Consider the following 27,670-nt stretch of genomic DNA (forward strand, 5'->3'; position numbering starts at 1 on the left):
GAGTGAATGGTCTTATATGCTAGAAGCACATGCATGCAGAAGCCAACTTTTAACATACACTTGCATACTTGCACTTAAGTGCGTTCACACTGTGTACAAGCAGAACAGAGACACCTAGTGCCAAAAACGCAGAACTACAGCACACAGACTTCCCACAATGCCATTTTTCTTAAAGGGCCATGACGCACTTTCCGGAAACGATGGTCGCAACATTCAGATGAAGCACGGACGGCCGGAAGCCCCGCCCGGCACGCTATAGAGCGGTTTCAAATAAAAGAGGGACGGCTGAGGGCAACCTGCTTCTTACGCACTTTGAAGAAAATTGAACAAGTGTGAGTAGTAAGTACGCAAACTCTCTGTACTCTTTGTACACGCTATTAAAACATTATAATTGTTAAATGGCTTTAAGTGACCTTTAAACGGCATACATTGAGCTAGCTTAAGTAGCACACGGCCTTCAACTTCAGAGGCTCATATTCAAAAAACTAAAGCAGACAGCAGGCTGAATTCTATATAGTTTGAAAGCATATTGACTGCGCTTTCCCTCCTTTTTTTGTTTTACAGAACTCCCTTCTATGGCAGGAGGCTGGTCCACCGGTCACACCTGTAATTGATTGCAGCAGCTACTCACAGTGAACATGGCCACCTTGTGCCATGCCATTCTGCGCATGCGTCAGAGGATCGTTTGAGCTCAGACTTCCCAAGGCGAAGTTCGAGGGCGCCATGTTTTCACGGGAAGACGATGGAAGACGACGGAAGACGACGTGGACAGTCGTTTAACAAGGAAATTCATCGATGTGGAGCCATATGGGTAGGTCATATGCTTATCTGACTTGTTTTCTGTCACCTTTCCTGTTCCTGTTCAATGTTTACGTCAGTGTCATAATGTGACATACGCGACGTTAGCTTACCTTTAGCCTGCCAGCCAGCTAGCTAGCTAGCGAGCTAGCTCGCTATCAACTGCGAGCTGTTTTCGGTTGCAGAACAGGAGATTTTTATGTTTATTAAATGTGTAAGGATTCGTCCCTTTTATATATGTTATGTGATTATTTTGGCAGCAGCAGTGTCCTCTAAGCCATGGGAACCGCGTGTAGCGCAAACATTTGTTGAAGTATGCTAGCGACCTGAGTCTTGTGGATACCGTCGGGGAGCGGGAGTTTTTGTTTGTGACAAGTATTCCATGGAAGTGAATTTTGGAACTTTAATTTCACCTATACACATACACCATCTCTAGACACCTGGGGTGAAGGACGCGCCACAGAGAGGCCGCCGCCGGGGTCAAGGTGGCCAACCCCTACAGAAGGTAACATTACAATATGTATATGGTTATTTGAATCTGGAAATGGCAGTTTAGCCTTTTAAGTTTTATTGATTTAAAGAGTTGGATAATGGAGTTCCTCAACGATATCCCGTTGTGAGGAAAAAAGAGTTTTGTTTAGGTTAGGTTTCAAGACACAGATGAAAAATGTGTATTAACCCATAGATGCATAAGTGGGTCAAAAATGACCCAGTCAGGTTGTTTTCTTGAAATATCTTCATAATGAATTTTTTTTTATCATTTCATATTCCAGTTATTCCGAAAAAAACATGTTTTCAATATAATACCATTCAAATTTTTAACTTAGCTTTTATACATTTCAAGAAATATGGACTCTTATGGAAGAGTGTAGGGTCCAGTCACTCATGCATCTTAGGGTTAAGAACTAAGTTGATTTTGAGTGTTTTGTTTAAAAAAAAAAAAAACAAAAAAAAAACCCAACAAATATTGTCAAGCAGCTTTGTCGTTTGGACTACTAACCATTGTGATGATTTTAGATTTTGTAGTTGCCATAATTGAAATGATTTCTCCATCCATTTAACAGAATGCTGAAGGATGTTGACGCTCAAGAATTTGGTCCCAACAGCTTAGACAAGGTAAGATTACAGTACAGCTGTTGAATGACACCAACATGGTTTAGTTATTCATTCATTTTCTATGTCTCTTATCCTCACTAGGGTGGGGGTATGCTGGAGCCTGATTTGGGGCGAGAGGCGGGGTACACCCTGGACCGGTGGCCAGCCAATCCCAGGGCACATACAGTACATCCGGAAAGTATTCACAGCGCTTCACTTTTTCCACATTTTGTCAAGTTACAGCCTCATTCCCAATTGTATTAATTTAATCTCTTACCTCAAAATTCTACACAAAATACTCCATTATGACAATGTGAAAAAGTTTTTTTTTTTTTACTTTTTTGAATTTATTAAAAATAGAAAACAAAAAAATCACATTTACATAAGTATTCACAGCCTTTGCCATGAAGCTCAAAATTGAGCTCAGGTGCATCTTTTTTCCACTGATCATCCTTGAGATAATAACTGTCTATATAAGGTCCCACAGTTGACTGTGCATGTCAGAGCACAAACGCTAAGCATGAAGTCAAAAGAACTGTCTGTAGACCTGCGAGACAGGATTGTCTTGAGGCACAAATCTGGGGAAGGATACAGAAACATTTCTGCTGCTTTGAAGGTCCCAATGAGCACAGTGGCCTCCATCCCTACAGTGAAGCATGGTGGTGGCAGCATCATGCTGTGGGGATGTTTTTCAGCAGCAGGAACTGGCAGACTAGTCAGGATAGAAGGAAAAATGAATGCAACAATATATAGAGATATCCTGGATGAAAATATTGCTGCATTCATTTTTCCTTCTATCCTGGCTGGTCGAATAATGGGGGCCACTGTGCTCATTGGGACCTTCAAAGCAGCAGAAATGTTTCTGTATCCTTCCCCAGATTTGTGCCTCAAGACAATCCTGTCTCGCAGGTCTACAGACAGTTCTTTTGACTTCATGCTTGGCGTTTGTGCTCTGACATGCACAGTCAACTGTGGGACCTTATATAGACAGTTATTGTATTTCCAAATCATGTCCAGTCAACTGAATTTACTGCAGGTGGACTCCAATTGAGTGTATAGTAGACACCAAACGTCCAGAAGGAGGCGACTGGCACACTAGTGTGGGAAGTCCATACCTGCATGAGGAAAGTGGAAGTCAAAAAATAATCATTCTAATAATACGATTCCCAATTAAGGGAATAAATCCCAGGTCTTTGGTTTAGTTATGAAATGTTGAATTCATTTCACAGGTGCCTCAACCTGTGGCTGTGTTGTGTTTTTGTGCACAGTCATCTGGAAGTAAATACAGCTTTACTACAAATGCAGTGAAGCTGTTCTGGTTTGAAATAATGTTTTGTAGAAGATGTGTTAAGATCATTTCATTCAAAGAAGGCCATCTTAAAAAAATACTACACAATCATATTAGAAAAGTGGTGTAGGTGGTAGCTTAAATCATGTAAATATTACTTATAATTTGCTCCAAATAAAGTCAGGGAAAACTAGTTAAACAATCCTGAAAAGCGAGTACATTTATATGGATTTTGAAGTAGATTCAAAGGTAGTTTGGGGTCAAATTTACTAGCAAAGAGTACCTCTTTCATTCAAAAAAAGTAAATTTGACCAGAGTATTTCCCAAGGAAAAGTTGCTTGGGAATTGTGCGTGCAAATTGTTACCTAGCTTTTCTCAAGTAAATGGCACTCCAAATTTTTTTTCAGTGTACTGCCCAGTGGACCGCGACCTCCTCCAGCTGTTTTTGGGAGTTCTTTTGTCTCTGGACTGCTCCATGGTATGCCTTCTGCCCCTATCGCCTTGCTTTTCCTTTTTTGGACTGCACTAATGAATACAGATATTCTGGCTGCCACATGAATTACATGTGCAGCATTCTCCATCCATTTAACAGAATACTGAAGGATGTTGACGCTCAAGAATTTGGTCCCAACAGCTTAGACAAGGTAAGATTACAGTACAGCTGTTGAATGACACCAACATGGTTTAGTTATTCATTCATTTTCTATGTCTCTTATCCTCACTAGGGTGGGGGTATGCTGGAGCCTGATTTGGGGCGAGAGGCGGGGTACACCCTGGACCGGTGGCCAGCCAATCCCAGGGCACATACAGTACATCCGGAAAGTATTCACAGCGCTTCACTTTTTCCACATTTTGTCAAGTTACAGCCTCATTCCCAATTGTATTAATTTAATCTCTTACCTCAAAATTCTACACAAAATACTCCATTATGACAATGTGAAAGTTTTTTTTTTTACTTTTTTGAATTTATTAAAAATAGAAAACAAAAAAATCACATTTACATAAGTATTCACAGCCTTTGCCATGAAGCTCAAAATTGAGCTCAGGTGCATCTTTTTTCCACTGATCATCCTTGAGATAATTGTCTATATAAGGTCCCACAGTTGACTGTGCATGTCAGAGCACAAACGCCAAGCATGAAGTCAAAAGAACTGTCTGTAGACCTGCGAGACAGGATTGTCTTGAGGCACAAATCTGGGGAAGGATACAGAAACATTTCTGCTGCTTTGAAGGTCCCAATGAGCACAGTGGCCCCCATTATTCGACTAGCCAGGATAGAAGGAAAAATGAATGCAGCAATATTTTCATCCAGGATATCTCTATATATTGTTGCATTCATTTTTCCTTCTATCCTGACTAGTCTGCCAGTTCCTGCTGCTGCTGCATGATGCTGCCACCACCATGCTTCACTGTAGGGATGGAGGCCACTGTGCTCATTGGGACCTTCAAAGCAGCTGAAGTGTTTCTGTATCCTTCCCCAGATTTGTGCCTCAAGACAATCCTGTCTCGCTGGTCTACAGACAGTTCTTTTGACTTCATGCTTGGCGTTTGTGCTCTGACATGCACAGTCAACTGTGGGACCTTATATAGACAGTTATTATATTTCCAAATCATGTCCAATCAACTGAATTTACTGCAGGTGGACTCCAACTGAGTGTATAGTAGACACCAAACGTCCAGAAGGAGGCGACTGGCACACTAGTGTGGGAAGTCCATACCTGCATGAGGAAAGTGGAAGTCAAAAATAATCATTCTAATAATACGATTCCCAATTAAGGGAATAAATCCCAGGTCTTTGGTTTAGTTATGAAATGTTGAATTAATTTCACAGGTGCCTCAACCTGTGGCTGTGTTGTGTTTTTGTGCACCGCCATCTGGAAGTAAATACAGCTTTAGTACAAATGCAGTGAAGCTGTTCTGGTTTGAAATAATGTTTTGTAGAAGATGTGTTAAGATCATTTCATTCAAAGAAGGCCATCTTAAAAAAAATACTACACAATCATATTAGAAAAGTGGTGTAGGTGGTAGCTTAAATCATGTAAATATTACTTATAATTTGCTCCAAATAAAGTCAGGGAAAACTAGTTAAACAATCCTGAAAAGCGAGTACATTTATATGGATTTTGAAGTAGATTCAAAGGTAGTTTGGGGTCAAATTTACTAGCAAAGAGTACCTTTTTCATTCAAAAAAAGTAAATTTGACCAGAGTATTTCCCAAGGAAAAGTTGCTTGGGAATTGTGCGTGCAAATTGTTACCTAGCTTTGCTCAAGTAAATGGCACTCCAAATTTTTTTTCAGTGTACTGCCCAGTGGACCGCGACCTCCTCCAGCTGATTTTGGGAGTTCTTTTGTCTCTGGACTGCTCCATGGTATGCCTTCGCCCCCATCGCCTTGCTTTTCCTTTTTTGGACTGCACTAATGAATACAGATATTCTGGCTGCCACATGAATTACATGTGCAGCATTCTCCATCCATTTAACAGAATACTGAAGGATGTTGACGCTCAAGAATTTGGTCCCAACAGCTTAGACAAGGTAAGATTACAGTACAGCTGTTGAATGACACCAACATGGTTTAGGTTATTCTATGCTTTACAGTGTCAAAACCTTTTTTCAAGTCGAAGATTGGTTTGAAATTGGAAACGGACAAGGATCTACGTTCTTATATATTGAATGACAGCTGATGCCTTCCATACACAAGGAAAAACTGCCGCAGAAATTGAGAGAGTGAGATTTGTGGTTACAGGAGTTATTGATGTACAATTGAGTTCTTTCAACATAAAAGTATCAATGCCCAATCTGCATCTTTTGTTTTAGAATATTTAATCCTTAATCCATTTGTAGAAAGCTTGCTGGCCACAGTAAAGTAGCAACTCGTCACATTATGAATACATGTACCAGATGATAAATGATGAGTTTTGTTGCTCCATCAGGTTACATCTGGAGGTTTTTGATAAAGACATGGACATGAAGGATGACTTTATGGGAAGGTACTGCTTCCAGTACACATTAGTAGTGTTGTTATTATCGATACTGTCACATACTGCAACTGCTTGATAATACTGCTTACTACCTCCAGCGCAGCGATGCCAGTATTGAGAAGAGCACCGCCATCCTCCTTTATCTACACTTTATTGTCCGATTCACAAGAAAAATTATGTCACACACTTACAGTATATTAAAGACAGGTTGTAGAATTTGATATGGTTGGAATCATTTAGAACATTCATGTAGAACGCAAATGATATTAAATATATATGTATAAATATCAAATATTGCAGTGTAAATAAATAAAAATAAACATGAATTAGAGAAAAGAAATCCATTCCATTATCAAGTGGTTGAAATAATTGTCATGTTTCTCAACATGCAGGCTGAAGGTCAAACTGAAGGACATAATTGATTCTCAGTACACGGATCAGGTATGGAAACGGCTTATATTATTGTCATTGAATTGTTCAAGCATTCAAAGGATTGTGTGTGTTTTATGTATCAGTGTATCAGTACACGCTCAGTGATGTCAAGTCAGGTCGCGTTCACCTGATCCTGGAATGGCTTCCAACAGCCTCGGAGGCAGACCAACTGGATAAGGGGGGTGCTTCCAGAAGAAGAAAAAGCGTACTAATGCTTCATTCAACTATAAAAAATACTAATATCGAACCATTCTCTTCAGATTCTCAAGTTCTACTCCAGGCAGTCCTACCAGAACAAAGCCGTTCCATCTGTGGGACTTTTGTTTGTCTTCATCGAACAAGCAGATGGTTTACCAGTAAGTGAGTCGAGGAGGTACTGAGGAGGCATGATCTGTGTTTTATTATGACCCATGTGGCGTGTCAACAGGTGGAAAAGAGTGGAAAAGAGCCAAAAGTGGGAGCGGATATGCTTCTTGGAAAAACATCCCACAAAACTACTGTGAGACTACTAAGCGTGGCAACTAGCCAAATAATAACCAGGGTATTGGCATCCGGGACTAACACGTCCATCTTTGCTGTAGGTGTGTGATCGCACGACATCACCTCAGTGGAATGAGGCGTTCTGCTTCCTGGTTCATGACCCTAGAGAAGAGAATGTTGTTGTCAAGGTAAGTTAACAATATTATTTTTAGTATTTCCACCATGTGATATCAACAAACTTGACTTGTATTACTACCTTTACACTTTGTTTCTCCAGCTCTCTCACAGCTGGACGTTGCCCATGGGTTCCTTAGTCGTCCCAATCAGAGAGCTGCTCTCGGAACCAGAACTGGTCCTGGATCAGTGGTTCCATCTGGATGGCGCCTCCCCAGAGAGTCAGATTCTTCTTCGAGCTGAACTCAAGGTAGGCGATCTCTCATTCTAGTCTTAACTCGCACCAGACTTCACATGCAATTGTTGCAGATGCTGATTCCGAGCAAATGTCCTCGTGGTGATCATGAGGCTAAATTCACTTCCAAAGACTCCGACCGCTCGACTGAGCAGCAGAAACGGGAGGCAGATGTGATGCAAAAGTGAGCGCTGCGTATATCCAAGCACACTAGTCTCAGGTCTTATTTGGTTTTCATGCTACATTGGGTTCTTAGGTCAAGTTTGGTGGACACTCCGGTAGAAACTCTTTTCTATGTCTTATCCTCACTAGGGTTGGGGTATGCTGGAGCCTGATTTGGGGCGAGAGGCGGGGTACACCCTGGACCGGTGGCCAGCCAATCCCAGGGCACATACAGTGCATCCGGAAAGTATTCACAGCGCTTCACTTTTTCCACATTTTGTCAAGTTACAGCCTCATTCCAAATTGTATTAATTTAATCTCTTACCTCAAAATACTCCACTCCACTAATGAACTGCACTAATGAATACAGATATTCTTGCTGCCACATGAATTACATGTGCAGCATTTTTGGTAGGTTGAGCGTTGTTGCGCTTCCACCTGAATTGGCATCAGCTGTTGGGGCTCGATTGCGAGGCGGTGCCAGGGTTATTGATGGGTCTTGGCGTCACCGGGGCGCTCATTGTTCCTTGCTGTTCACCTGTCGAGGCTGTGTTGGCGCGCTCCGGTGGCGGGCTCTGGTCTGTCGTGCCATCAGCAGCGTATGTGAAAGGTAGGCATAAAATTACTGGGCGTGTACCGGTGACGGTGCATCATGTGACCGCAGCCATGGTTGTTTTAATTTGCAGCGGGGTTGGTTGTTGAGGACCTGGCGTGCATTTTGGAGGGCTTGCAGGAAGTGCAGTGTCAGCCTCTTGAGGCTAGGATTGCACTGGCTGTGTGTTAAGCTACCTTTGCTCCGGTAAGCTGCCGATGCTTTAAACAAGCAGAAAGCTAACTTTAGCACCACATGTTGTCTGTCTCAAAGTTAAATGATCTGGTTAGATAATTATTTTTCTTTTTTGTGGTTAGCACAGAGAGGTTGTCACGTTCCGGCTTGGGAGCTTTACGGCACGACCCCAGGATGCAGAGATGAGGACCCAATAGCAGGTAAAAAGGCATTTATTGTTGATACTATGCAGCAGACCAACGCACTAGCATGTTCAACAGAGAAAACAACATCAATGACCCAACAAAGAAAGGAGCGCGCACCTGAACCAAATAGGCATCACAAATAATGAGAAACAGGTGCGGGAGATAATGGACATCAACTGAAAACACAGCAGAGCAACACAGGAAGGAAATACAAAACAAGGGCATGAACGAGGAACTGAGGAAAACTAAGAGCTGTCACAAGGGGGTGACAGACGTTAAACGATTTGTTGGCAAATTCAGGTTCAACATTCAGTGTGTGTGTAAAATGTTGCAGATTGAATAGTTTAACAGGCTAACACACATAATATTGTTTGAAGCAATGTCGGTTCATATTCCTGGATTCTATTTTTCAATTTCTCTAGGGTTCTCAACGGAAAGCGAATTCTGACTCCCAATGCCGAAGGGCCTCTGTGGCCTGGGTTGGTGGGGGAGTGGGGGGAACCGATTCCCCTCGCGCCATCAGATCCAAGAGCAGGGACAGCTGGTCACCGTAATCGTCGGATTCCTCTCCCGGTGGCTGACCTTGGTCGAGGTTTTTCTCTTTCCTCGTGCGGTAGCGCTGGAGTCTCAGGGGTTTTGTCCTTCGGCGGTAAGGATGTTTTGCAGGTCTTGGGATGAGGTTTTACAGGTTTTACAGGTTTTACAGGGTTCACAGGGTTCACAGGGTTCATATTCCTGGATTCTATTTTTCAATTTCTTAGGGTTCTCAACGGAAAGCGAATTCTGACTCCCAACGCCGAAGGGCCTCTGTGGCCTGGGTTGGTGGGGGAGTGGGGGGGAACCGATTCCCCTCGCGCCATCAGATCCAAGAGCAGGGACAGCTGGTCACCGTAATCGTCGGATTCCTCTCCCGGTGGCTGACCTTGGTCGAGGTTTTTCTCTTTACTCGTGCGGTAGCGCTGGAGTCTCAGGGGTTTTGTCCTTCGGCGGTAAGCATGTTTTGCAGGTCTTGGGATAAGGTTTTACAGGTTTTACAGGTTTTACAGGTTTTACAGGTTTTACAGGTTTTACAGGTTTTACAGGTTTTACAGGTTTTACAGGTTTTACAGGTTTTACAGGTTTTACAGGTTTTACAGGTTTTACAGGTTTTACAGGTTTTACAGGTTTTACAGGTTTTACAGGTTTTACAGGTTTTACAGGTTTTACAGGTTTTACAGGTTTTACAGGTTTTACAGGTTTTACAGGTTTTACAGGTTTTACAGGTTTTACAGGTTTTACAGGTTTCACTTTCTTAGGGTTCTCAACGGAAAGCGAATTCTGACTCCCAACGCCGAAGGGCCTCTGTGGCCCGGGTTGGTGGGGCGAGTTGGGGCCAGGGCTCTTTAGGGCTGGCTAGGGCGAGTTAGGGCGAGTTGGGGCCAGGGCTGGCTAGGGCGAGTTGGGGCTAGGGCGAGTTGGGGCCAGGGCTGGCTAGGGCGAGTTGGGGCCAGGGCTCTTTAGGGCTGGCTAGGGCTCGTTAGGGCCAGATATAAATTTGACCATCCATTTAACAGAATACTGAAGGATGTTGACGCTCAAGAATTTGGTCCCAACAGCTTAGACAAGGTAAGATTACAGTACAGCTGTTGAATGACACCAACATGGTTTAGTTATTCATTCATTTTCTATGTCTCTTATCCTCACTAGGGTGGGGGTATGCTGGAGCCTGATTTGGGGCGAGAGGCGGGGTACACCCTGGACCGGTGGCCAGCCAATCCCAGGGCACATACAGCGCATCCGGAAAGTATTCACAGCGCTTCACTTTTTCCACATTTTGTCAAGTTACAGCCTCATTCCAAATTGTATTAATTTAATCTCTTACCTCAAAATACTCCATTATGACAATGTGAAAAAGGTTATTATATTTCCAAATCATGTCCAATCAACTGAATTTACTGCAGGTGGACTCCAATTGAGTGTATAGTAGACACCAAAAGTCCAGAAGGAGGCGACTGGCACACTAGTGTGGGAAGTCCATACCTGCATGAGGAAAGTGGAAGTCAAAAAATAATCATTCTAATAATACGATTCCCAATTAAGGGAATAAATCCCAGGTCTTTGGTTTAGTTATGAAATGTTGAATTAATTTCACAGGTACCTCAACCTGTGGCTGTGTTGCGTTTTTGTGCACCGTCATCTGGAAGTAAATACAGCTTTAGTACAAATGCAGTGAAGCTGTTCTGGTTTGAAATAATGTTTTGTAGAAGATGTGTTAAGATCATTTCATTCAAAGAAGGCCATCTTAAAAAATACTACACAATCATATTAGAAAAGTGGTGTAGGTGGTAGCTTAAATCATGTAAATATTACTTATAAATTGCTCCAAATAAAGTCAGGGAAAACTAGTTAAACAATCCTGAAAAGCGAGTACATTTATATGGATTTTGAAGTAGATTCAAAGGTAGTTTGGGGTCAAATTTACTAGCAAAGAGTACCTTTTTCATTCAAAAAAAGTAAATTTGACCAGAGTATTTCCCAAGGAAAAGTTGCTTGGGAATTGTGCGTGCAAATTGTTACCTAGCTTTTCTCAAGTAAATGGCACTCCAAATTTTTTTTCAGTGTACTGCCCAGTGGACCGCGACCTCCTCCAGCTGTTTTTGGGAGTTCTTTTGTCTCTGGACTGCTCCATGGTATGCCTTCTGCCCCTATCGCCTTGCTTTTCCTTTTTTGGACTGCACTAATGAATACAGATATTCTGGCTGCCACATGAATTACATGTGCAGCATTCTCCATCCATTTAACAGAATACTGAAGGATGTTGACGCTCAAGAATTTGGTCCCAACAGCTTAGACAAGGTAAGATTACAGTACAGCTGTTGAATGACACCAACATGGTTTAGGTTATTCTATGCTTTACAGTGTCAAAACCTTTTTTCAAGTCGAAGATTGGTTTGAAATTGGAAACGGACAAGGATCTACGTTCTTATATATTGAATGACAGCTGATGCCTTCCATACACAAGGAAAAACTGCCGCAGAAATTGAGAGAGTGAGATTTGTGGTTACAGGAGTTATTGATGTACAATTGAGTTCTTTCAACATAAAAGTATCAATGCCCAATCTGCATCTTTTGTTTTAGAATATTTAATCCTTAATCCATTTGTAGAAAGCTTGCTGGCCACAGTAAAGTAGCAACTCGTCACATTATGAATACATGTACCAGATGATAAATGATGAGTTTTGTTGCTCCATCAGGTTACATCTGGAGGTGTTTGATAAAGACATGGACATGAAGGATGACTTTATGGGAAGGTACTGCTTCCAGTACACATTAGTAGTGTTGTTATTATCGATACTGTCACATACTGCAACTGCTTGATAATACTGCTTACTACCTCCAGCGCAGCGATGCCAGTATTGAGAAGAGCACCGCCATCCTCCTTTATCTACACTTTATTGTCCGATTCACAAGAAAAATTATGTCACACTTACAGTATATTAAAGACAGGTTGTAGAATTTGATATGGTTGGAATCATTTAGAACATTCATGTAGAACGCAAATGATATTAAATATATATGTATAAATATCAAATATTGCAGTGTAAATAAATAAAAATAAACATGAATTAGAGAAAAGAAATCCATTCCATTATCAAGTGGTTGAAATAATTGTCATGTTTCTCAACATGCAGGCTGAAGGTCAAACTGAAGGACATAATTGATTCTCAGTACACGGATCAGGTATGGAAACGGCTTATATTATTGTCATTGAATTGTTCAAGCATTCAAAGGATTGTGTGTGTTTTATGTATCAGTGTATCAGTACACGCTCAGTGATGTCAAGTCAGGTCGCGTTCACCTGATCCTGGAATGGCTTCCAACAGCCTCGGAGGCAGACCAACTGGATAAGGGGGGTGCTTCCAGAAGAAGAAAAAGCGTACTAATGCTTCATTCAACTATAAAAAATACTAATATCGAACCATTCTCTTCAGATTCTCAAGTTCTACTCCAGGCAGTCCTACCAGAACAAAGCCGTTCCATCTGTGGGACTTTTGTTTGTCTTCATCGAACAAGCAGATGGTTTACCAGTAAGTGAGTCGAGGAGGTACTGAGGAGGCATGATCTGTGTTTTATTATGACCCATGTGGCGTGTCAACAGGTGGAAAAGAGTGGAAAAGAGCCAAAAGTGGGAGCGGATATGCTTCTTGGAAAAACATCCCACAAAACTACTGTGAGACTACTAAGCGTGGCAACTAGCCAAATAATAACCAGGGTATTGGCATCCGGGACTAACACGTCCATCTTTGCTGTAGGTGTGTGATCGCACGACATCACCTCAGTGGAATGAGGCGTTCTGCTTCCTGGTTCATGACCCTAGAGAAGAGAATGTTGTTGTCAAGGTAAGTTAACAATATTATTTTTAGTATTTCCACCATGTGATATCAACAAACTTGACTTGTATTACTACCTTTACACTTTGTTTCTCCAGCTCTCTCACAGCTGGACGTTGCCCATGGGTTCCTTAGTCGTCCCAATCAGAGAGCTGCTCTCGGAACCAGAACTGGTCCTGGATCAGTGGTTCCATCTGGATGGCGCCTCCCCAGAGAGTCAGATTCTTCTTCGAGCTGAACTCAAGGTAGGCGATCTCTCATTCTAGTCTTAACTCGCACCAGACTTCACATGCAATTGTTGCAGATGCTGATTCCGAGCAAATGTCCTCGTGGTGATCATGAGGCTAAATTCACTTCCAAAGACTCCGACCGCTCGACTGAGCAGCAGAAACGGGAGGCAGATGTGATGCAAAAGTGAGCGCTGCGTATATCCAAGCACACTAGTCTCAGGTCTTATTTGGTTTTCATGCTACATTGGGTTCTTAGGTCAAGTTTGGTGGACACTCCGGTAGAAACTCTTTTCTATGTCTTATCCTCACTAGGGTTGGGGTATGCTGGAGCCTGATTTGGGGCGAGAGGCGGGGTACACCCTGGACCGGTGGCCAGCCAATCCCAGGGCACATACAGTGCATCCGGAAAGTATTCACAGCGCTTCACTTTTTCCACATTTTGTCAAGTTACAGCCTCATTCCAAATTGTATTAATTTAATCTCTTACCTCAAAATTCTACACAAAATACTCCATTATGACAATGTGAAAAAGTTTTTTTTTTACTTTTTTGAATTTATTAAAAATAGAAAACAAAAAAATCACATTTACATAAGTATTCACAGCCTTTGCCATGAAGCTCAAAATTGAGCTCAGGTGCATCTTTTTTCCACTGATCATCCTTGAGATAATAACTGTCTATATAAGGTCCCACAGTTGACTGTGCATGTCAGAGCACAAACGCCAAGCATGAAGTCAAAAGAACTGTCTGTAGACCTGCGAGACAGGATTGTCTTGAGGCACAAATCTGGGGAAGGATACAGAAACATTTCTGCTGCTTTGAAGGTCCCAATGAGCACAGTGGCCTCCATCCCTACAGTGAAGCATGGTGGTGGCAGCATCATGCTGTGGGGATGTTTTTCAGCAGCAGGAACTGGCAGACTAGTCAGGATAGAAGGAAAAATGAATGCAACAATATATAGAGATATCCTGGATGAAAATATTGCTGCATTCATTTTTCCTTCTATCCTGGCTGGTCGAATAATGGGGGCCACTGTGCTCATTGGGACCTTCAAAGCAGCAGAAATGTTTCTGTATCCTTCCCCAGATTTGTGCCTCAAGACAATCCTGTCTCGCAGGTCTACAGACAGTTCTTTTGACTTCATGCTTGGCGTTTGTGCTCTGACATGCACAGTCAACTGTGGGACCTTATATAGACAGTTATTGTATTTCCAAATCATGTCCAGTCAACTGAATTTACTGCAGGTGGACTCCAATTGAGTGTATAGTAGACACCAAACGTCCAGAAGGAGGCGACTGGCACACTAGTGTGGGAAGTCCATACCTGCATGAGGAAAGTGGAAGTCAAAAAATAATCATTCTAATAATACGATTCCCAATTAAGGGAATAAATCCCAGGTCTTTGGTTTAGTTATGAAATGTTGAATTCATTTCACAGGTGCCTCAACCTGTGGCTGTGTTGTGTTTTTGTGCACAGTCATCTGGAAGTAAATACAGCTTTACTACAAATGCAGTGAAGCTGTTCTGGTTTGAAATAATGTTTTGTAGAAGATGTGTTAAGATCATTTCATTCAAAGAAGGCCATCTTAAAAAAATACTACACAATCATATTAGAAAAGTGGTGTAGGTGGTAGCTTAAATCATGTAAATATTACTTATAATTTGCTCCAAATAAAGTCAGGGAAAACTAGTTAAACAATCCTGAAAAGCGAGTACATTTATATGGATTTTGAAGTAGATTCAAAGGTAGTTTGGGGTCAAATTTACTAGCAAAGAGTACCTCTTTCATTCAAAAAAAGTAAATTTGACCAGAGTATTTCCCAAGGAAAAGTTGCTTGGGAATTGTGCGTGCAAATTGTTACCTAGCTTTTCTCAAGTAAATGGCACTCCAAATTTTTTTTCAGTGTACTGCCCAGTGGACCGCGACCTCCTCCAGCTGTTTTTGGGAGTTCTTTTGTCTCTGGACTGCTCCATGGTATGCCTTCTGCCCCTATCGCCTTGCTTTTCCTTTTTTGGACTGCACTAATGAATACAGATATTCTGGCTGCCACATGAATTACATGTGCAGCATTCTCCATCCATTTAACAGAATGCTGAAGGATGTTGACGCTCAAGAATTTGGTCCCAACAGCTTAGACAAGGTAAGATTACAGTACAGCTGTTGAATGACACCAACATGGTTTAGTTATTCATTCATTTTCTATGTCTCTTATCCTCACTAGGGTGGGGGTATGCTGGAGCCTGATTTGGGGCGAGAGGCGGGGTACACCCTGGACCGGTGGCCAGCCAATCCCAGGGCACATACAGTACATCCGGAAAGTATTCACAGCGCTTCACTTTTTCCACATTTTGTCAAGTTACAGCCTCATTCCCAATTATATTAATTTAATCTCTTACCTCAAAATTCTACACAAAATACTCCATTATGACAATGTGAAAAAGTTTTTTTTTTTACTTTTTTGAATTTATTAAAAATAGAAAACAAAAAAATCACATTTACATAAGTATTCACAGCCTTTGCCATGAAGCTCAAAATTGAGCTCAGGTGCATCTTTTTTCCACTGATCATCCTTGAGATAATAACTGTCTATATAAGGTCCCACAGTTGACTGTGCATGTCAGAGCACAAACGCCAAGCATGAAGTCAAAAGAACTGTCTGTAGACCTGCGAGACAGGATTGTCTTGAGGCACAAATCTGGGGAAGGATACAGAAACATTTCTGCTGCTTTGAAGGTCCCAATGAGCACAGTGGCCCCCATTATTCGACTAGCCAGGATAGAAGGAAAAATGAATGCAGCAATATTTTCATCCAGGATATCTCTATATATTGTTGCATTCATTTTTCCTTCTATCCTGACTAGTCTGCCAGTTCCTGCTGCTGCTGCATGATGCTGCCACCACCATGCTTCACTGTAGGGATGGAGGCCACTGTGCTCATTGGGACCTTCAAAGCAGCTGAAGTGTTTCTGTATCCTTCCCCAGATTTGTGCCTCAAGACAATCCTGTCTCGCTGGTCTACAGACAGTTCTTTTGACTTCATGCTTGGCGTTTGTGCTCTGACATGCACAGTCAACTGTGGGACCTTATATAGACAGTTATTATATTTCCAAATCATGTCCAATCAACTGAATTTACTGCAGGTGGACTCCAACTGAGTGTATAGTAGACACCAAACGTCCAGAAGGAGGCGACTGGCACACTAGTGTGGGAAGTCCATACCTGCATGAGGAAAGTGGAAGTCAAAAATAATCATTCTAATAATACGATTCCCAATTAAGGGAATAAATCCCAGGTCTTTGGTTTAGTTATGAAATGTTGAATTAATTTCACAGGTGCCTCAACCTGTGGCTGTGTTGTGTTTTTGTGCACCGCCATCTGGAAGTAAATACAGCTTTAGTACAAATGCAGTGAAGCTGTTCTGGTTTGAAATAATGTTTTGTAGAAGATGTGTTAAGATCATTTCATTCAAAGAAGGCCATCTTAAAAAAAATACTACACAATCATATTAGAAAAGTGGTGTAGGTGGTAGCTTAAATCATGTAAATATTACTTATAATTTGCTCCAAATAAAGTCAGGGAAAACTAGTTAAACAATCCTGAAAAGCGACTACATTTATATGGATTTTGAAGTAGATTCAAAGGTAGTTTGGGGTCAAATTTACTAGCAAAGAGTACCTTTTTCATTCAAAAAAAGTAAATTTGACCAGAGTATTTCCCAAGGAAAAGTTGCTTGGGAATTGTGCGTGCAAATTGTTACCTAGCTTTGCTCAAGTAAATGGCACTCCAAATTTTTTTTCAGTGTACTGCCCAGTGGACCGCGACCTCCTCCAGCTGATTTTGGGAGTTCTTTTGTCTCTGGACTGCTCCATGGTATGCCTTCTGCCCCCATCGCCTTGCTTTTCCTTTTTTGGACTGCACTAATGAATACAGATATTCTGGCTGCCACATGAATTACATGTGCAGCATTCTCCATCCATTTAACAGAATACTGAAGGATGTTGACGCTCAAGAATTTGGTCCCAACAGCTTAGACAAGGTAAGATTACAGTACAGCTGTTGAATGACACCAACATGGTTTAGGTTATTCTATGCTTTACAGTGTCAAAACCTTTTTTCAAGTCGAAGATTGGTTTGAAATTGGAAACGGACAAGGATCTACGTTCTTATATATTGAATGACAGCTGATGCCTTCCATACACAAGGAAAAACTGCCGCAGAAATTGAGAGAGTGAGATTTGTGGTTACAGGAGTTATTGATGTACAATTGAGTTCTTTCAACATAAAAGTATCAATGCCCAATCTGCATCTTTTGTTTTAGAATATTTAATCCTTAATCCATTTGTAGAAAGCTTGCTGGCCACAGTAAAGTAGCAACTCGTCACATTATGAATACATGTACCAGATGATAAATGATGAGTTTTGTTGCTCCATCAGGTTACATCTGGAGGTGTTTGATAAAGACATGGACATGAAGGATGACTTTATGGGAAGGTACTGCTTCCAGTACACATTAGTAGTGTTGTTATTATCGATACTGTCACATACTGCAACTGCTTGATAATACTGCTTACTACCTCCAGCGCAGCGATGCCAGTATTGAGAAGAGCACCGCCATCCTCCTTTATCTACACTTTATTGTCCGATTCACAAGAAAAATTATGTCACACACTTACAGTATATTAAAGACAGGTTGTAGAATTTGATATGGTTGGAATCATTTAGAACATTCATGTAGAACGCAAATGATATTAAATATATATGTATAAATATCAAATATTGCAGTGTAAATAAATAAAAATAAACATGAATTAGAGAAAAGAAATCCATTCCATTATCAAGTGGTTGAAATAATTGTCATGTTTCTCAACATGCAGGCTGAAGGTCAAACTGAAGGACATAATTGATTCTCAGTACACGGATCAGGTATGGAAACGGCTTATATTATTGTCATTGAATTGTTCAAGCATTCAAAGGATTGTGTGTGTTTTATGTATCAGTGTATCAGTACACGCTCAGTGATGTCAAGTCAGGTCGCGTTCACCTGATCCTGGAATGGCTTCCAACAGCCTCGGAGGCAGACCAACTGGATAAGGGGGGTGCTTCCAGAAGAAGAAAAAGCGTACTAATGCTTCATTCAACTATAAAAAATACTAATATCGAACCATTCTCTTCAGATTCTCAAGTTCTACTCCAGGCAGTCCTACCAGAACAAAGCCGTTCCATCTGTGGGACTTTTGTTTGTCTTCATCGAACAAGCAGATGGTTTACCAGTAAGTGAGTCGAGGAGGTACTGAGGAGGCATGATCTGTTTTATTATGACCCATGTGGCGTGTCAACAGGTGGAAAAGAGTGGAAAAGAGCCAAAAGTGGGAGCGGATATGCTTCTTGGAAAAACATCCCACAAAACTACTGTGAGACTACTAAGCGTGGCAACTAGCCAAATAATAACCAGGGTATTGGCATCCGGGACTAACACGTCCATCTTTGCTGTAGGTGTGTGATCGCACGACATCACCTCAGTGGAATGAGGCGTTCTGCTTCCTGGTTCATGACCCTAGAGAAGAGAATGTTGTTGTCAAGGTAAGTTAACAATATTATTTTTAGTATTTCCACCATGTGATATCAACAAACTTGACTTGTATTACTACCTTTACACTTTGTTTCTCCAGCTCTCTCACAGCTGGACGTTGCCCATGGGTTCCTTAGTCGTCCCAATCAGAGAGCTGCTCTCGGAACCAGAACTGGTCCTGGATCAGTGGTTCCATCTGGATGGCGCCTCCCCAGAGAGTCAGATTCTTCTTCGAGCTGAACTCAAGGTAGGCGATCTCTCATTCTAGTCTTAACTCGCACCAGACTTCACATGCAATTGTTGCAGATGCTGATTCCGAGCAAATGTCCTCGTGGTGATCATGAGGCTAAATTCACTTCCAAAGACTCCGACCGCTCGACTGAGCAGCAGAAACGGGAGGCAGATGTGATGCAAAAGTGAGCGCTGCGTATATCCAAGCACACTAGTCTCAGGTCTTATTTGGTTTTCATGCTACATTGGGTTCTTAGGTCAAGTTTGGTGGACACTCCGGTAGAAACTCTTTTCTATGTCTTATCCTCACTAGGGTTGGGGTATGCTGGAGCCTGATTTGGGGCGAGAGGCGGGGTACACCCTGGACCGGTGGCCAGCCAATCCCAGGGCACATACAGTGCATCCGGAAAGTATTCACAGCGCTTCACTTTTTCCACATTTTGTCAAGTTACAGCCTCATTCCAAATTGTATTAATTTAATCTCTTACCTCAAAATACTCCACTCCACTAATGAACTGCACTAATGAATACAGATATTCTTGCTGCCACATGAATTACATGTGCAGCATTTTTGGTAGGTTGAGCGTTGTTGCGCTTCCACCTGAATTGGCATCAGCTGTTGGGGCTCGATTGCGAGGCGGTGCCAGGGTTATTGATGGGTCTTGGCGTCACCGGGGCGCTCATTGTTCCTTGCTGTTCACCTGTCGAGGCTGTGTTGGCGCGCTCCGGTGGCGGGCTCTGGTCTGTCGTGCCATCAGCAGCGTATGTGAAAGGTAGGCATAAAATTACTGGGCGTGTACCGGTGACGGTGCATCATGTGACCGCAGCCATGGTTGTTTTAATTTGCAGCGGGGTTGGTTGTTGAGGACCTGGCGTGCATTTTGGAGGGCTTGCAGGAAGTGCAGTGTCAGCCTCTTGAGGCTAGGATTGCACTGGCTGTGTGTTAAGCTACCTTTGCTCCGGTAAGCTGCCGATGCTTTAAACAAGCAGAAAGCTAACTTTAGCACCACATGTTGTCTGTCTCAAAGTTAAATGATCTGGTTAGATAATTATTTTTCTTTTTTGTGGTTAGCACAGAGAGGTTGTCACGTTCCGGCTTGGGAGCTTTACGGCACGACCCCAGGATGCAGAGATGAGGACCCAATAGCAGGTAAAAAGGCATTTATTGTTGATACTATGCAGCAGACCAACGCACTAGCATGTTCAACAGAGAAAACAACATCAATGACCCAACAAAGAAAGGAGCGCGCACCTGAACCAAATAGGCATCACAAATAATGAGAAACAGGTGCGGGAGATAATGGACATCAACTGAAAACACAGCAGAGCAACACAGGAAGGAAATACAAAACAAGGGCATGAACGAGGAACTGAGGAAAACTAAGAGCTGTCACAAGGGGGTGACAGACGTTAAACTATTTGTTGGCAAATTCAGGTTCAACATTCAGTGTGTGTGTAAAATGTTGCAGATTGAATAGTTTAACAGGCTAACACACATAATATTGTTTGAAGCAATGTCGGTTCATATTCCTGGATTCTATTTTTCAATTTCTCTAGGGTTCTCAACGGAAAGCGAATTCTGACTCCCAATGCCGAAGGGCCTCTGTGGCCTGGGTTGGTGGGGGAGTGGGGGGAACCGATTCCCCTCGCGCCATCAGATCCAAGAGCAGGGACAGCTGGTCACCGTAATCGTCGGATTCCTCTCCCGGTGGCTGACCTTGGTCGAGGTTTTTCTCTTTCCTCGTGCGGTAGCGCTGGAGTCTCAGGGGTTTTGTCCTTCGGCGGTAAGGATGTTTTGCAGGTCTTGGGATGAGGTTTTACAGGTTTTACAGGTTTTACAGGGTTCACAGGGTTCACAGGGTTCATATTCCTGGATTCTATTTTTCAATTTCTTAGGGTTCTCAACGGAAAGCGAATTCTGACTCCCAACGCCGAAGGGCCTCTGTGGCCTGGGTTGGTGGGGGAGTGGGGGGGAACCGATTCCCCTCGCGCCATCAGATCCAAGAGCAGGGACAGCTGGTCACCGTAATCGTCGGATTCCTCTCCCGGTGGCTGACCTTGGTCGAGGTTTTTCTCTTTACTCGTGCGGTAGCGCTGGAGTCTCAGGGGTTTTGTCCTTCGGCGGTAAGCATGTTTTGCAGGTCTTGGGATAAGGTTTTACAGGTTTTACAGGTTTTACAGGTTTTACAGGTTTTACAGGTTTTACAGGTTTTACAGGTTTTACAGGTTTTACAGGTTTTACAGGTTTTACAGGTTTTACAGGTTTTACAGGTTTTACAGGTTTTACAGGTTTTACAGGTTTTACAGGTTTTACAGGTTTTACAGGTTTTACAGGTTTTACAGGTTTTACAGGTTTTACAGGTTTTACAGGTTTTACAGGTTTTACAGGTTTTACAGGTTTTACAGGTTTTACAGGTTTTACAGGTTTTACAGGTTTTACAGGTTTTACAGGTTTTACAGGTTTTACAGGTTTTACAGGTTTTACAGGTTTTACAGGTTTTACAGGTTTTACAGGTTTTACAGGTTTTACAGGTTTTACAGGTTTTACAGGTTTTACAGGTTTTACAGGTTTTACAGGTTTTACAGGTTTTACAGGTTTTACAGGTTTTACAGGTTTTACAGGTTTTACAGGTTTTACAGGTTTTACAGGTTTTACAGGTTTTACAGGTTTTACAGGTTTTACAGGTTTTACAGGTTTTACAGGTTTTACAGGTTTTACAGGTTTTACAGGTTTTACAGGTTTTACAGGTTTTACAGGTTTTACAGGTTTTACAGGTTTCACTTTCTTAGGGTTCTCAACGGAAAGCGAATTCTGACTCCCAACGCCGAAGGGCCTCTGTGGCCTGGGTTGGTGGGGCGAGTTGGGGCCAGGGCTCTTTAGGGCTGGCTAGGGCGAGTTGGGGCCAGGGCTGGCTAGGGCGAGTTGGGGCTAGGGCGAGTTGGGGCCAGGGCTGGCTAGGGCGAGTTGGGGCCAGGGCTCTTTAGGGCTGGCTAGGGCTCGTTAGGGCCAGATATAAATTTGACCATCCATTTAACAGAATACTGAAGGATGTTGACGCTCAAGAATTTGGTCCCAACAGCTTAGACAAGGTAAGATTACAGTACAGCTGTTGAATGACACCAACATGGTTTAGTTATTCATTCATTTTCTATGTCTCTTATCCTCACTAGGGTGGGGGTATGCTGGAGCCTGATTTGGGGCGAGAGGCGGGGTACACCCTGGACCGGTGGCCAGCCAATCCCAGGGCACATACAGCGCATCCGGAAAGTATTCACAGCGCTTCACTTTTTCCACATTTTGTCAAGTTACAGCCTCATTCCAAATTGTATTAATTTAATCTCTTACCTCAAAATACTCCATTATGACAATGTGAAAAAGGTTATTATATTTCCAAATCATGTCCAATCAACTGAATTTACTGCAGGTGGACTCCAATTGAGTGTATAGTAGACACCAAAAGTCCAGAAGGAGGCGACTGGCACACTAGTGTGGGAAGTCCATACCTGCATGAGGAAAGTGGAAGTCAAAAAATAATCATTCTAATAATACGATTCCCAATTAAGGGAATAAATCCCAGGTCTTTGGTTTAGTTATGAAATGTTGAATTAATTTCACAGGTACCTCAACCTGTGGCTGTGTTGCGTTTTTGTGCACCGTCATCTGGAAGTAAATACAGCTTTAGTACAAATGCAGTGAAGCTGTTCTGGTTTGAAATAATGTTTTGTAGAAGATGTGTTAAGATCATTTCATTCAAAGAAGGCCATCTTAAAAAATACTACACAATCATATTAGAAAAGTGGTGTAGGTGGTAGCTTAAATCATGTAAATATTACTTATAAATTGCTCCAAATAAAGTCAGGGAAAACTAGTTAAACAATCCTGAAAAGCGAGTACATTTATATGGATTTTGAAGTAGATTCAAAGGTAGTTTGGGGTCAAATTTACTAGCAAAGAGTACCTCTTTCATTCAAAAAAAGTAAATTTGACCAGAGTATTTCCCAAGGAAAAGTTGCTTGGGAATTGTGCGTGCAAATTGTTACCTAGCTTTTCTCAAGTAAATGGCACTCCAAATTTTTTTTCAGTGTACTGCCCAGTGGACCGCGACCTCCTCCAGCTGTTTTTGGGAGTTCTTTTGTCTCTGGACTGCTCCATGGTATGCCTTCTGCCCCTATCGCCTTGCTTTTCCTTTTTTGGACTGCACTAATGAATACAGATATTCTGGCTGCCACATGAATTACATGTGCAGCATTCTCCATCCATTTAACAGAATACTGAAGGATGTTGACGCTCAAGAATTTGGTCCCAACAGCTTAGACAAGGTAAGATTACAGTACAGCTGTTGAATGACACCAACATGGTTTAGGTTATTCTATGCTTTACAGTGTCAAAACCTTTTTTCAAGTCGAAGATTGGTTTGAAATTGGAAACGGACAAGGATCTACGTTCTTATATATTGAATGACAGCTGATGCCTTCCATACACAAGGAAAAACTGCCGCAGAAATTGAGAGAGTGAGATTTGTGGTTACAGGAGTTATTGATGTACAATTGAGTTCTTTCAACATAAAAGTATCAATGCCCAATCTGCATCTTTTGTTTTAGAATATTTAATCCTTAATCCATTTGTAGAAAGCTTGCTGGCCACAGTAAAGTAGCAACTCGTCACATTATGAATACATGTACCAGATGATAAATGATGAGTTTTGTTGCTCCATCAGGTTACATCTGGAGGTGTTTGATAAAGACATGGACATGAAGGATGACTTTATGGGAAGGTACTGCTTCCAGTACACATTAGTAGTGTTGTTATTATCGATACTGTCACATACTGCAACTGCTTGATAATACTGCTTACTACCTCCAGCGCAGCGATGCCAGTATTGAGAAGAGCACCGCCATCCTCCTTTATCTACACTTTATTGTCCGATTCACAAGAAAAATTATGTCACACTTACAGTATATTAAAGACAGGTTGTAGAATTTGATATGGTTGGAATCATTTAGAACATTCATGTAGAACGCAAATGATATTAAATATATATGTATAAATATCAAATATTGCAGTGTAAATAAATAAAAATAAACATGAATTAGAGAAAAGAAATCCATTCCATTATCAAGTGGTTGAAATAATTGTCATGTTTCTCAACATGCAGGCTGAAGGTCAAACTGAAGGACATAATTGATTCTCAGTACACGGATCAGGTATGGAAACGGCTTATATTATTGTCATTGAATTGTTCAAGCATTCAAAGGATTGTGTGTGTTTTATGTATCAGTGTATCAGTACACGCTCAGTGATGTCAAGTCAGGTCGCGTTCACCTGATCCTGGAATGGCTTCCAACAGCCTCGGAGGCAGACCAACTGGATAAGGGGGGTGCTTCCAGAAGAAGAAAAAGCGTACTAATGCTTCATTCAACTATAAAAAATACTAATATCGAACCATTCTCTTCAGATTCTCAAGTTCTACTCCAGGCAGTCCTACCAGAACAAAGCCGTTCCATCTGTGGGACTTTTGTTTGTCTTCATCGAACAAGCAGATGGTTTACCAGTAAGTGAGTCGAGGAGGTACTGAGGAGGCATGATCTGTGTTTTATTATGACCCATGTGGCGTGTCAACAGGTGGAAAAGAGTGGAAAAGAGCCAAAAGTGGGAGCGGATATGCTTCTTGGAAAAACATCCCACAAAACTACTGTGAGACTACTAAGCGTGGCAACTAGCCAAATAATAACCAGGGTATTGGCATCCGGGACTAACACGTCCATCTTTGCTGTAGGTGTGTGATCGCACGACATCACCTCAGTGGAATGAGGCGTTCTGCTTCCTGGTTCATGACCCTAGAGAAGAGAATGTTGTTGTCAAGGTAAGTTAACAATATTATTTTTAGTATTTCCACCATGTGATATCAACAAACTTGACTTGTATTACTACCTTTACACTTTGTTTCTCCAGCTCTCTCACAGCTGGACGTTGCCCATGGGTTCCTTAGTCGTCCCAATCAGAGAGCTGCTCTCGGAACCAGAACTGGTCCTGGATCAGTGGTTCCATCTGGATGGCGCCTCCCCAGAGAGTCAGATTCTTCTTCGAGCTGAACTCAAGGTAGGCGATCTCTCATTCTAGTCTTAACTCGCACCAGACTTCACATGCAATTGTTGCAGATGCTGATTCCGAGCAAATGTCCTCGTGGTGATCATGAGGCTAAATTCACTTCCAAAGACTCCGACCGCTCGACTGAGCAGCAGAAACGGGAGGCAGATGTGATGCAAAAGTGAGCGCTGCGTATATCCAAGCACACTAGTCTCAGGTCTTATTTGGTTTTCATGCTACATTGGGTTCTTAGGTCAAGTTTGGTGGACACTCCGGTAGAAACTCTTTTCTATGTCTTATCCTCACTAGGGTTGGGGTATGCTGGAGCCTGATTTGGGGCGAGAGGCGGGGTACACCCTGGACCGGTGGCCAGCCAATCCCAGGGCACATACAGTGCATCCGGAAAGTATTCACAGCGCTTCACTTTTTCCACATTTTGTCAAGTTACAGCCTCATTCCAAATTGTATTAATTTAATCTCTTACCTCAAAATTCTACACAAAATACTCCATTATGACAATGTGAAAAAGTTTTTTTTTTACTTTTTTGAATTTATTAAAAATAGAAAACAAAAAAATCACATTTACATAAGTATTCACAGCCTTTGCCATGAAGCTCAAAATTGAGCTCAGGTGCATCTTTTTTCCACTGATCATCCTTGAGATAATAACTGTCTATATAAGGTCCCACAGTTGACTGTGCATGTCAGAGCACAAACGCCAAGCATGAAGTCAAAAGAACTGTCTGTAGACCTGCGAGACAGGATTGTCTTGAGGCACAAATCTGGGGAAGGATACAGAAACATTTCTGCTGCTTTGAAGGTCCCAATGAGCACAGTGGCCTCCATCCCTACAGTGAAGCATGGTGGTGGCAGCATCATGCTGTGGGGATGTTTTTCAGCAGCAGGAACTGGCAGACTAGTCAGGATAGAAGGAAAAATGAATGCAACAATATATAGAGATATCCTGGATGAAAATATTGCTGCATTCATTTTTCCTTCTATCCTGGCTGGTCGAATAATGGGGGCCACTGTGCTCATTGGGACCTTCAAAGCAGCAGAAATGTTTCTGTATCCTTCCCCAGATTTGTGCCTCAAGACAATCCTGTCTCGCAGGTCTACAGACAGTTCTTTTGACTTCATGCTTGGCGTTTGTGCTCTGACATGCACAGTCAACTGTGGGACCTTATATAGACAGTTATTGTATTTCCAAATCATGTCCAGTCAACTGAATTTACTGCAGGTGGACTCCAATTGAGTGTATAGTAGACACCAAACGTCCAGAAGGAGGCGACTGGCACACTAGTGTGGGAAGTCCATACCTGCATGAGGAAAGTGGAAGTCAAAAAATAATCATTCTAATAATACGATTCCCAATTAAGGGAATAAATCCCAGGTCTTTGGTTTAGTTATGAAATGTTGAATTCATTTCACAGGTGCCTCAACCTGTGGCTGTGTTGTGTTTTTGTGCACAGTCATCTGGAAGTAAATACAGCTTTACTACAAATGCAGTGAAGCTGTTCTGGTTTGAAATAATGTTTTGTAGAAGATGTGTTAAGATCATTTCATTCAAAGAAGGCCATCTTAAAAAAATACTACACAATCATATTAGAAAAGTGGTGTAGGTGGTAGCTTAAATCATGTAAATATTACTTATAATTTGCTCCAAATAAAGTCAGGGAAAACTAGTTAAACAATCCTGAAAAGCGAGTACATTTATATGGATTTTGAAGTAGATTCAAAGGTAGTTTGGGGTCAAATTTACTAGCAAAGAGTACCTCTTTCATTCAAAAAAAGTAAATTTGACCAGAGTATTTCCCAAGGAAAAGTTGCTTGGGAATTGTGCGTGCAAATTGTTACCTAGCTTTTCTCAAGTAAATGGCACTCCAAATTTTTTTTCAGTGTACTGCCCAGTGGACCGCGACCTCCTCCAGCTGTTTTTGGGAGTTCTTTTGTCTCTGGACTGCTCCATGGTATGCCTTCTGCCCCTATCGCCTTGCTTTTCCTTTTTTGGACTGCACTAATGAATACAGATATTCTGGCTGCCACATGAATTACATGTGCAGCATTCTCCATCCATTTAACAGAATGCTGAAGGATGTTGACGCTCAAGAATTTGGTCCCAACAGCTTAGACAAGGTAAGATTACAGTACAGCTGTTGAATGACACCAACATGGTTTAGTTATTCATTCATTTTCTATGTCTCTTATCCTCACTAGGGTGGGGGTATGCTGGAGCCTGATTTGGGGCGAGAGGCGGGGTACACCCTGGACCGGTGGCCAGCCAATCCCAGGGCACATACAGTACATCCGGAAAGTATTCACAGCGCTTCACTTTTTCCACATTTTGTCAAGTTACAGCCTCATTCCCAATTATATTAATTTAATCTCTTACCTCAAAATTCTACACAAAATACTCCATTATGACAATGTGAAAAAGTTTTTTTTTTTACTTTTTTGAATTTATTAAAAATAGAAAACAAAAAAATCACATTTACATAAGTATTCACAGCCTTTGCCATGAAGCTCAAAATTGAGCTCAGGTGCATCTTTTTTCCACTGATCATCCT

At 41.9% G+C, this 27,670-nt stretch overlaps 4 protein-coding genes and 3 long non-coding RNA genes across 7 annotated transcripts; all 7 read left to right on the plus strand.

Annotated features, from left to right (window-relative positions):
- Window positions 1–286: 286 nt before the first annotated feature.
- Window positions 287–1,592, plus strand: LOC144898543 (uncharacterized). Its single transcript, XR_013627434.1, has 3 exons — window positions 287–339; window positions 565–811; window positions 1,235–1,592. It is a non-coding gene; the product is annotated as an uncharacterized LOC144898543 (long non-coding RNA).
- Window positions 1,593–3,594: 2,002 nt separating this feature from the next.
- Window positions 3,595–3,994, plus strand: LOC144898586 (uncharacterized). The gene is made up of 3 exons (XR_013627463.1): window positions 3,595–3,659; window positions 3,774–3,825; window positions 3,907–3,994. It is a non-coding gene; the product is annotated as an uncharacterized LOC144898586 (long non-coding RNA).
- Window positions 3,995–7,038: 3,044 nt separating this feature from the next.
- On the plus strand, window positions 7,039–7,681 carry LOC144898544 (extended synaptotagmin-1-like). Its single transcript, XM_078790962.1, has 4 exons — window positions 7,039–7,092; window positions 7,175–7,261; window positions 7,351–7,497; window positions 7,557–7,681. Exons 1-4 carry the CDS (start codon window positions 7,060–7,062, stop codon window positions 7,668–7,670), a joined length of 381 nt encoding a protein of 126 aa, XP_078647088.1. The 5' UTR covers window positions 7,039–7,059; the 3' UTR covers window positions 7,671–7,681.
- A 4,088-nt stretch (window positions 7,682–11,769) lies between these two features.
- On the plus strand, window positions 11,770–15,379 carry LOC144898578 (extended synaptotagmin-1-like). The gene is made up of 10 exons (XM_078791017.1): window positions 11,770–11,906; window positions 12,288–12,336; window positions 12,588–12,683; window positions 12,755–12,826; window positions 12,909–12,995; window positions 13,085–13,231; window positions 13,291–13,400; window positions 13,529–13,625; window positions 15,119–15,189; window positions 15,283–15,379. Exons 1-10 carry the CDS (start codon window positions 11,809–11,811, stop codon window positions 15,377–15,379), a joined length of 924 nt encoding a protein of 307 aa, XP_078647143.1. The 5' UTR covers window positions 11,770–11,808.
- A 1,763-nt stretch (window positions 15,380–17,142) lies between these two features.
- LOC144898545 (extended synaptotagmin-1-like) lies at window positions 17,143–19,215 on the plus strand. The gene is made up of 8 exons (XM_078790963.1): window positions 17,143–17,251; window positions 17,650–17,706; window positions 18,090–18,138; window positions 18,390–18,485; window positions 18,555–18,626; window positions 18,709–18,795; window positions 18,885–19,031; window positions 19,091–19,215. Exons 2-8 carry the CDS (start codon window positions 17,678–17,680, stop codon window positions 19,202–19,204), a joined length of 594 nt encoding a protein of 197 aa, XP_078647089.1. The 5' UTR covers window positions 17,143–17,251; window positions 17,650–17,677; the 3' UTR covers window positions 19,205–19,215.
- A 443-nt stretch (window positions 19,216–19,658) lies between these two features.
- LOC144898546 (uncharacterized) lies at window positions 19,659–20,611 on the plus strand. The gene is made up of 3 exons (XR_013627435.1): window positions 19,659–19,788; window positions 19,865–19,977; window positions 20,088–20,611. It is a non-coding gene; the product is annotated as an uncharacterized LOC144898546 (long non-coding RNA).
- A 3,042-nt stretch (window positions 20,612–23,653) lies between these two features.
- LOC144898579 (extended synaptotagmin-1-like) lies at window positions 23,654–27,263 on the plus strand. Its single transcript, XM_078791019.1, has 10 exons — window positions 23,654–23,790; window positions 24,172–24,220; window positions 24,472–24,567; window positions 24,639–24,710; window positions 24,793–24,879; window positions 24,969–25,115; window positions 25,175–25,284; window positions 25,413–25,509; window positions 27,003–27,073; window positions 27,167–27,263. Exons 1-10 carry the CDS (start codon window positions 23,693–23,695, stop codon window positions 27,261–27,263), a joined length of 924 nt encoding a protein of 307 aa, XP_078647145.1. The 5' UTR covers window positions 23,654–23,692.
- Window positions 27,264–27,670: the final 407 nt, after the last annotated feature.

This window comes from Doryrhamphus excisus, linkage group LG6 (assembly GCF_037039965.1).
Source record: "Doryrhamphus excisus strain RoL-2023G ecotype Guam linkage group LG6, RoL_Dexc_Guam_v1.1, whole genome shotgun sequence".
Classification (NCBI taxonomy): domain Eukaryota; kingdom Metazoa; phylum Chordata; class Actinopteri; order Syngnathiformes; family Syngnathidae; genus Doryrhamphus; species Doryrhamphus excisus.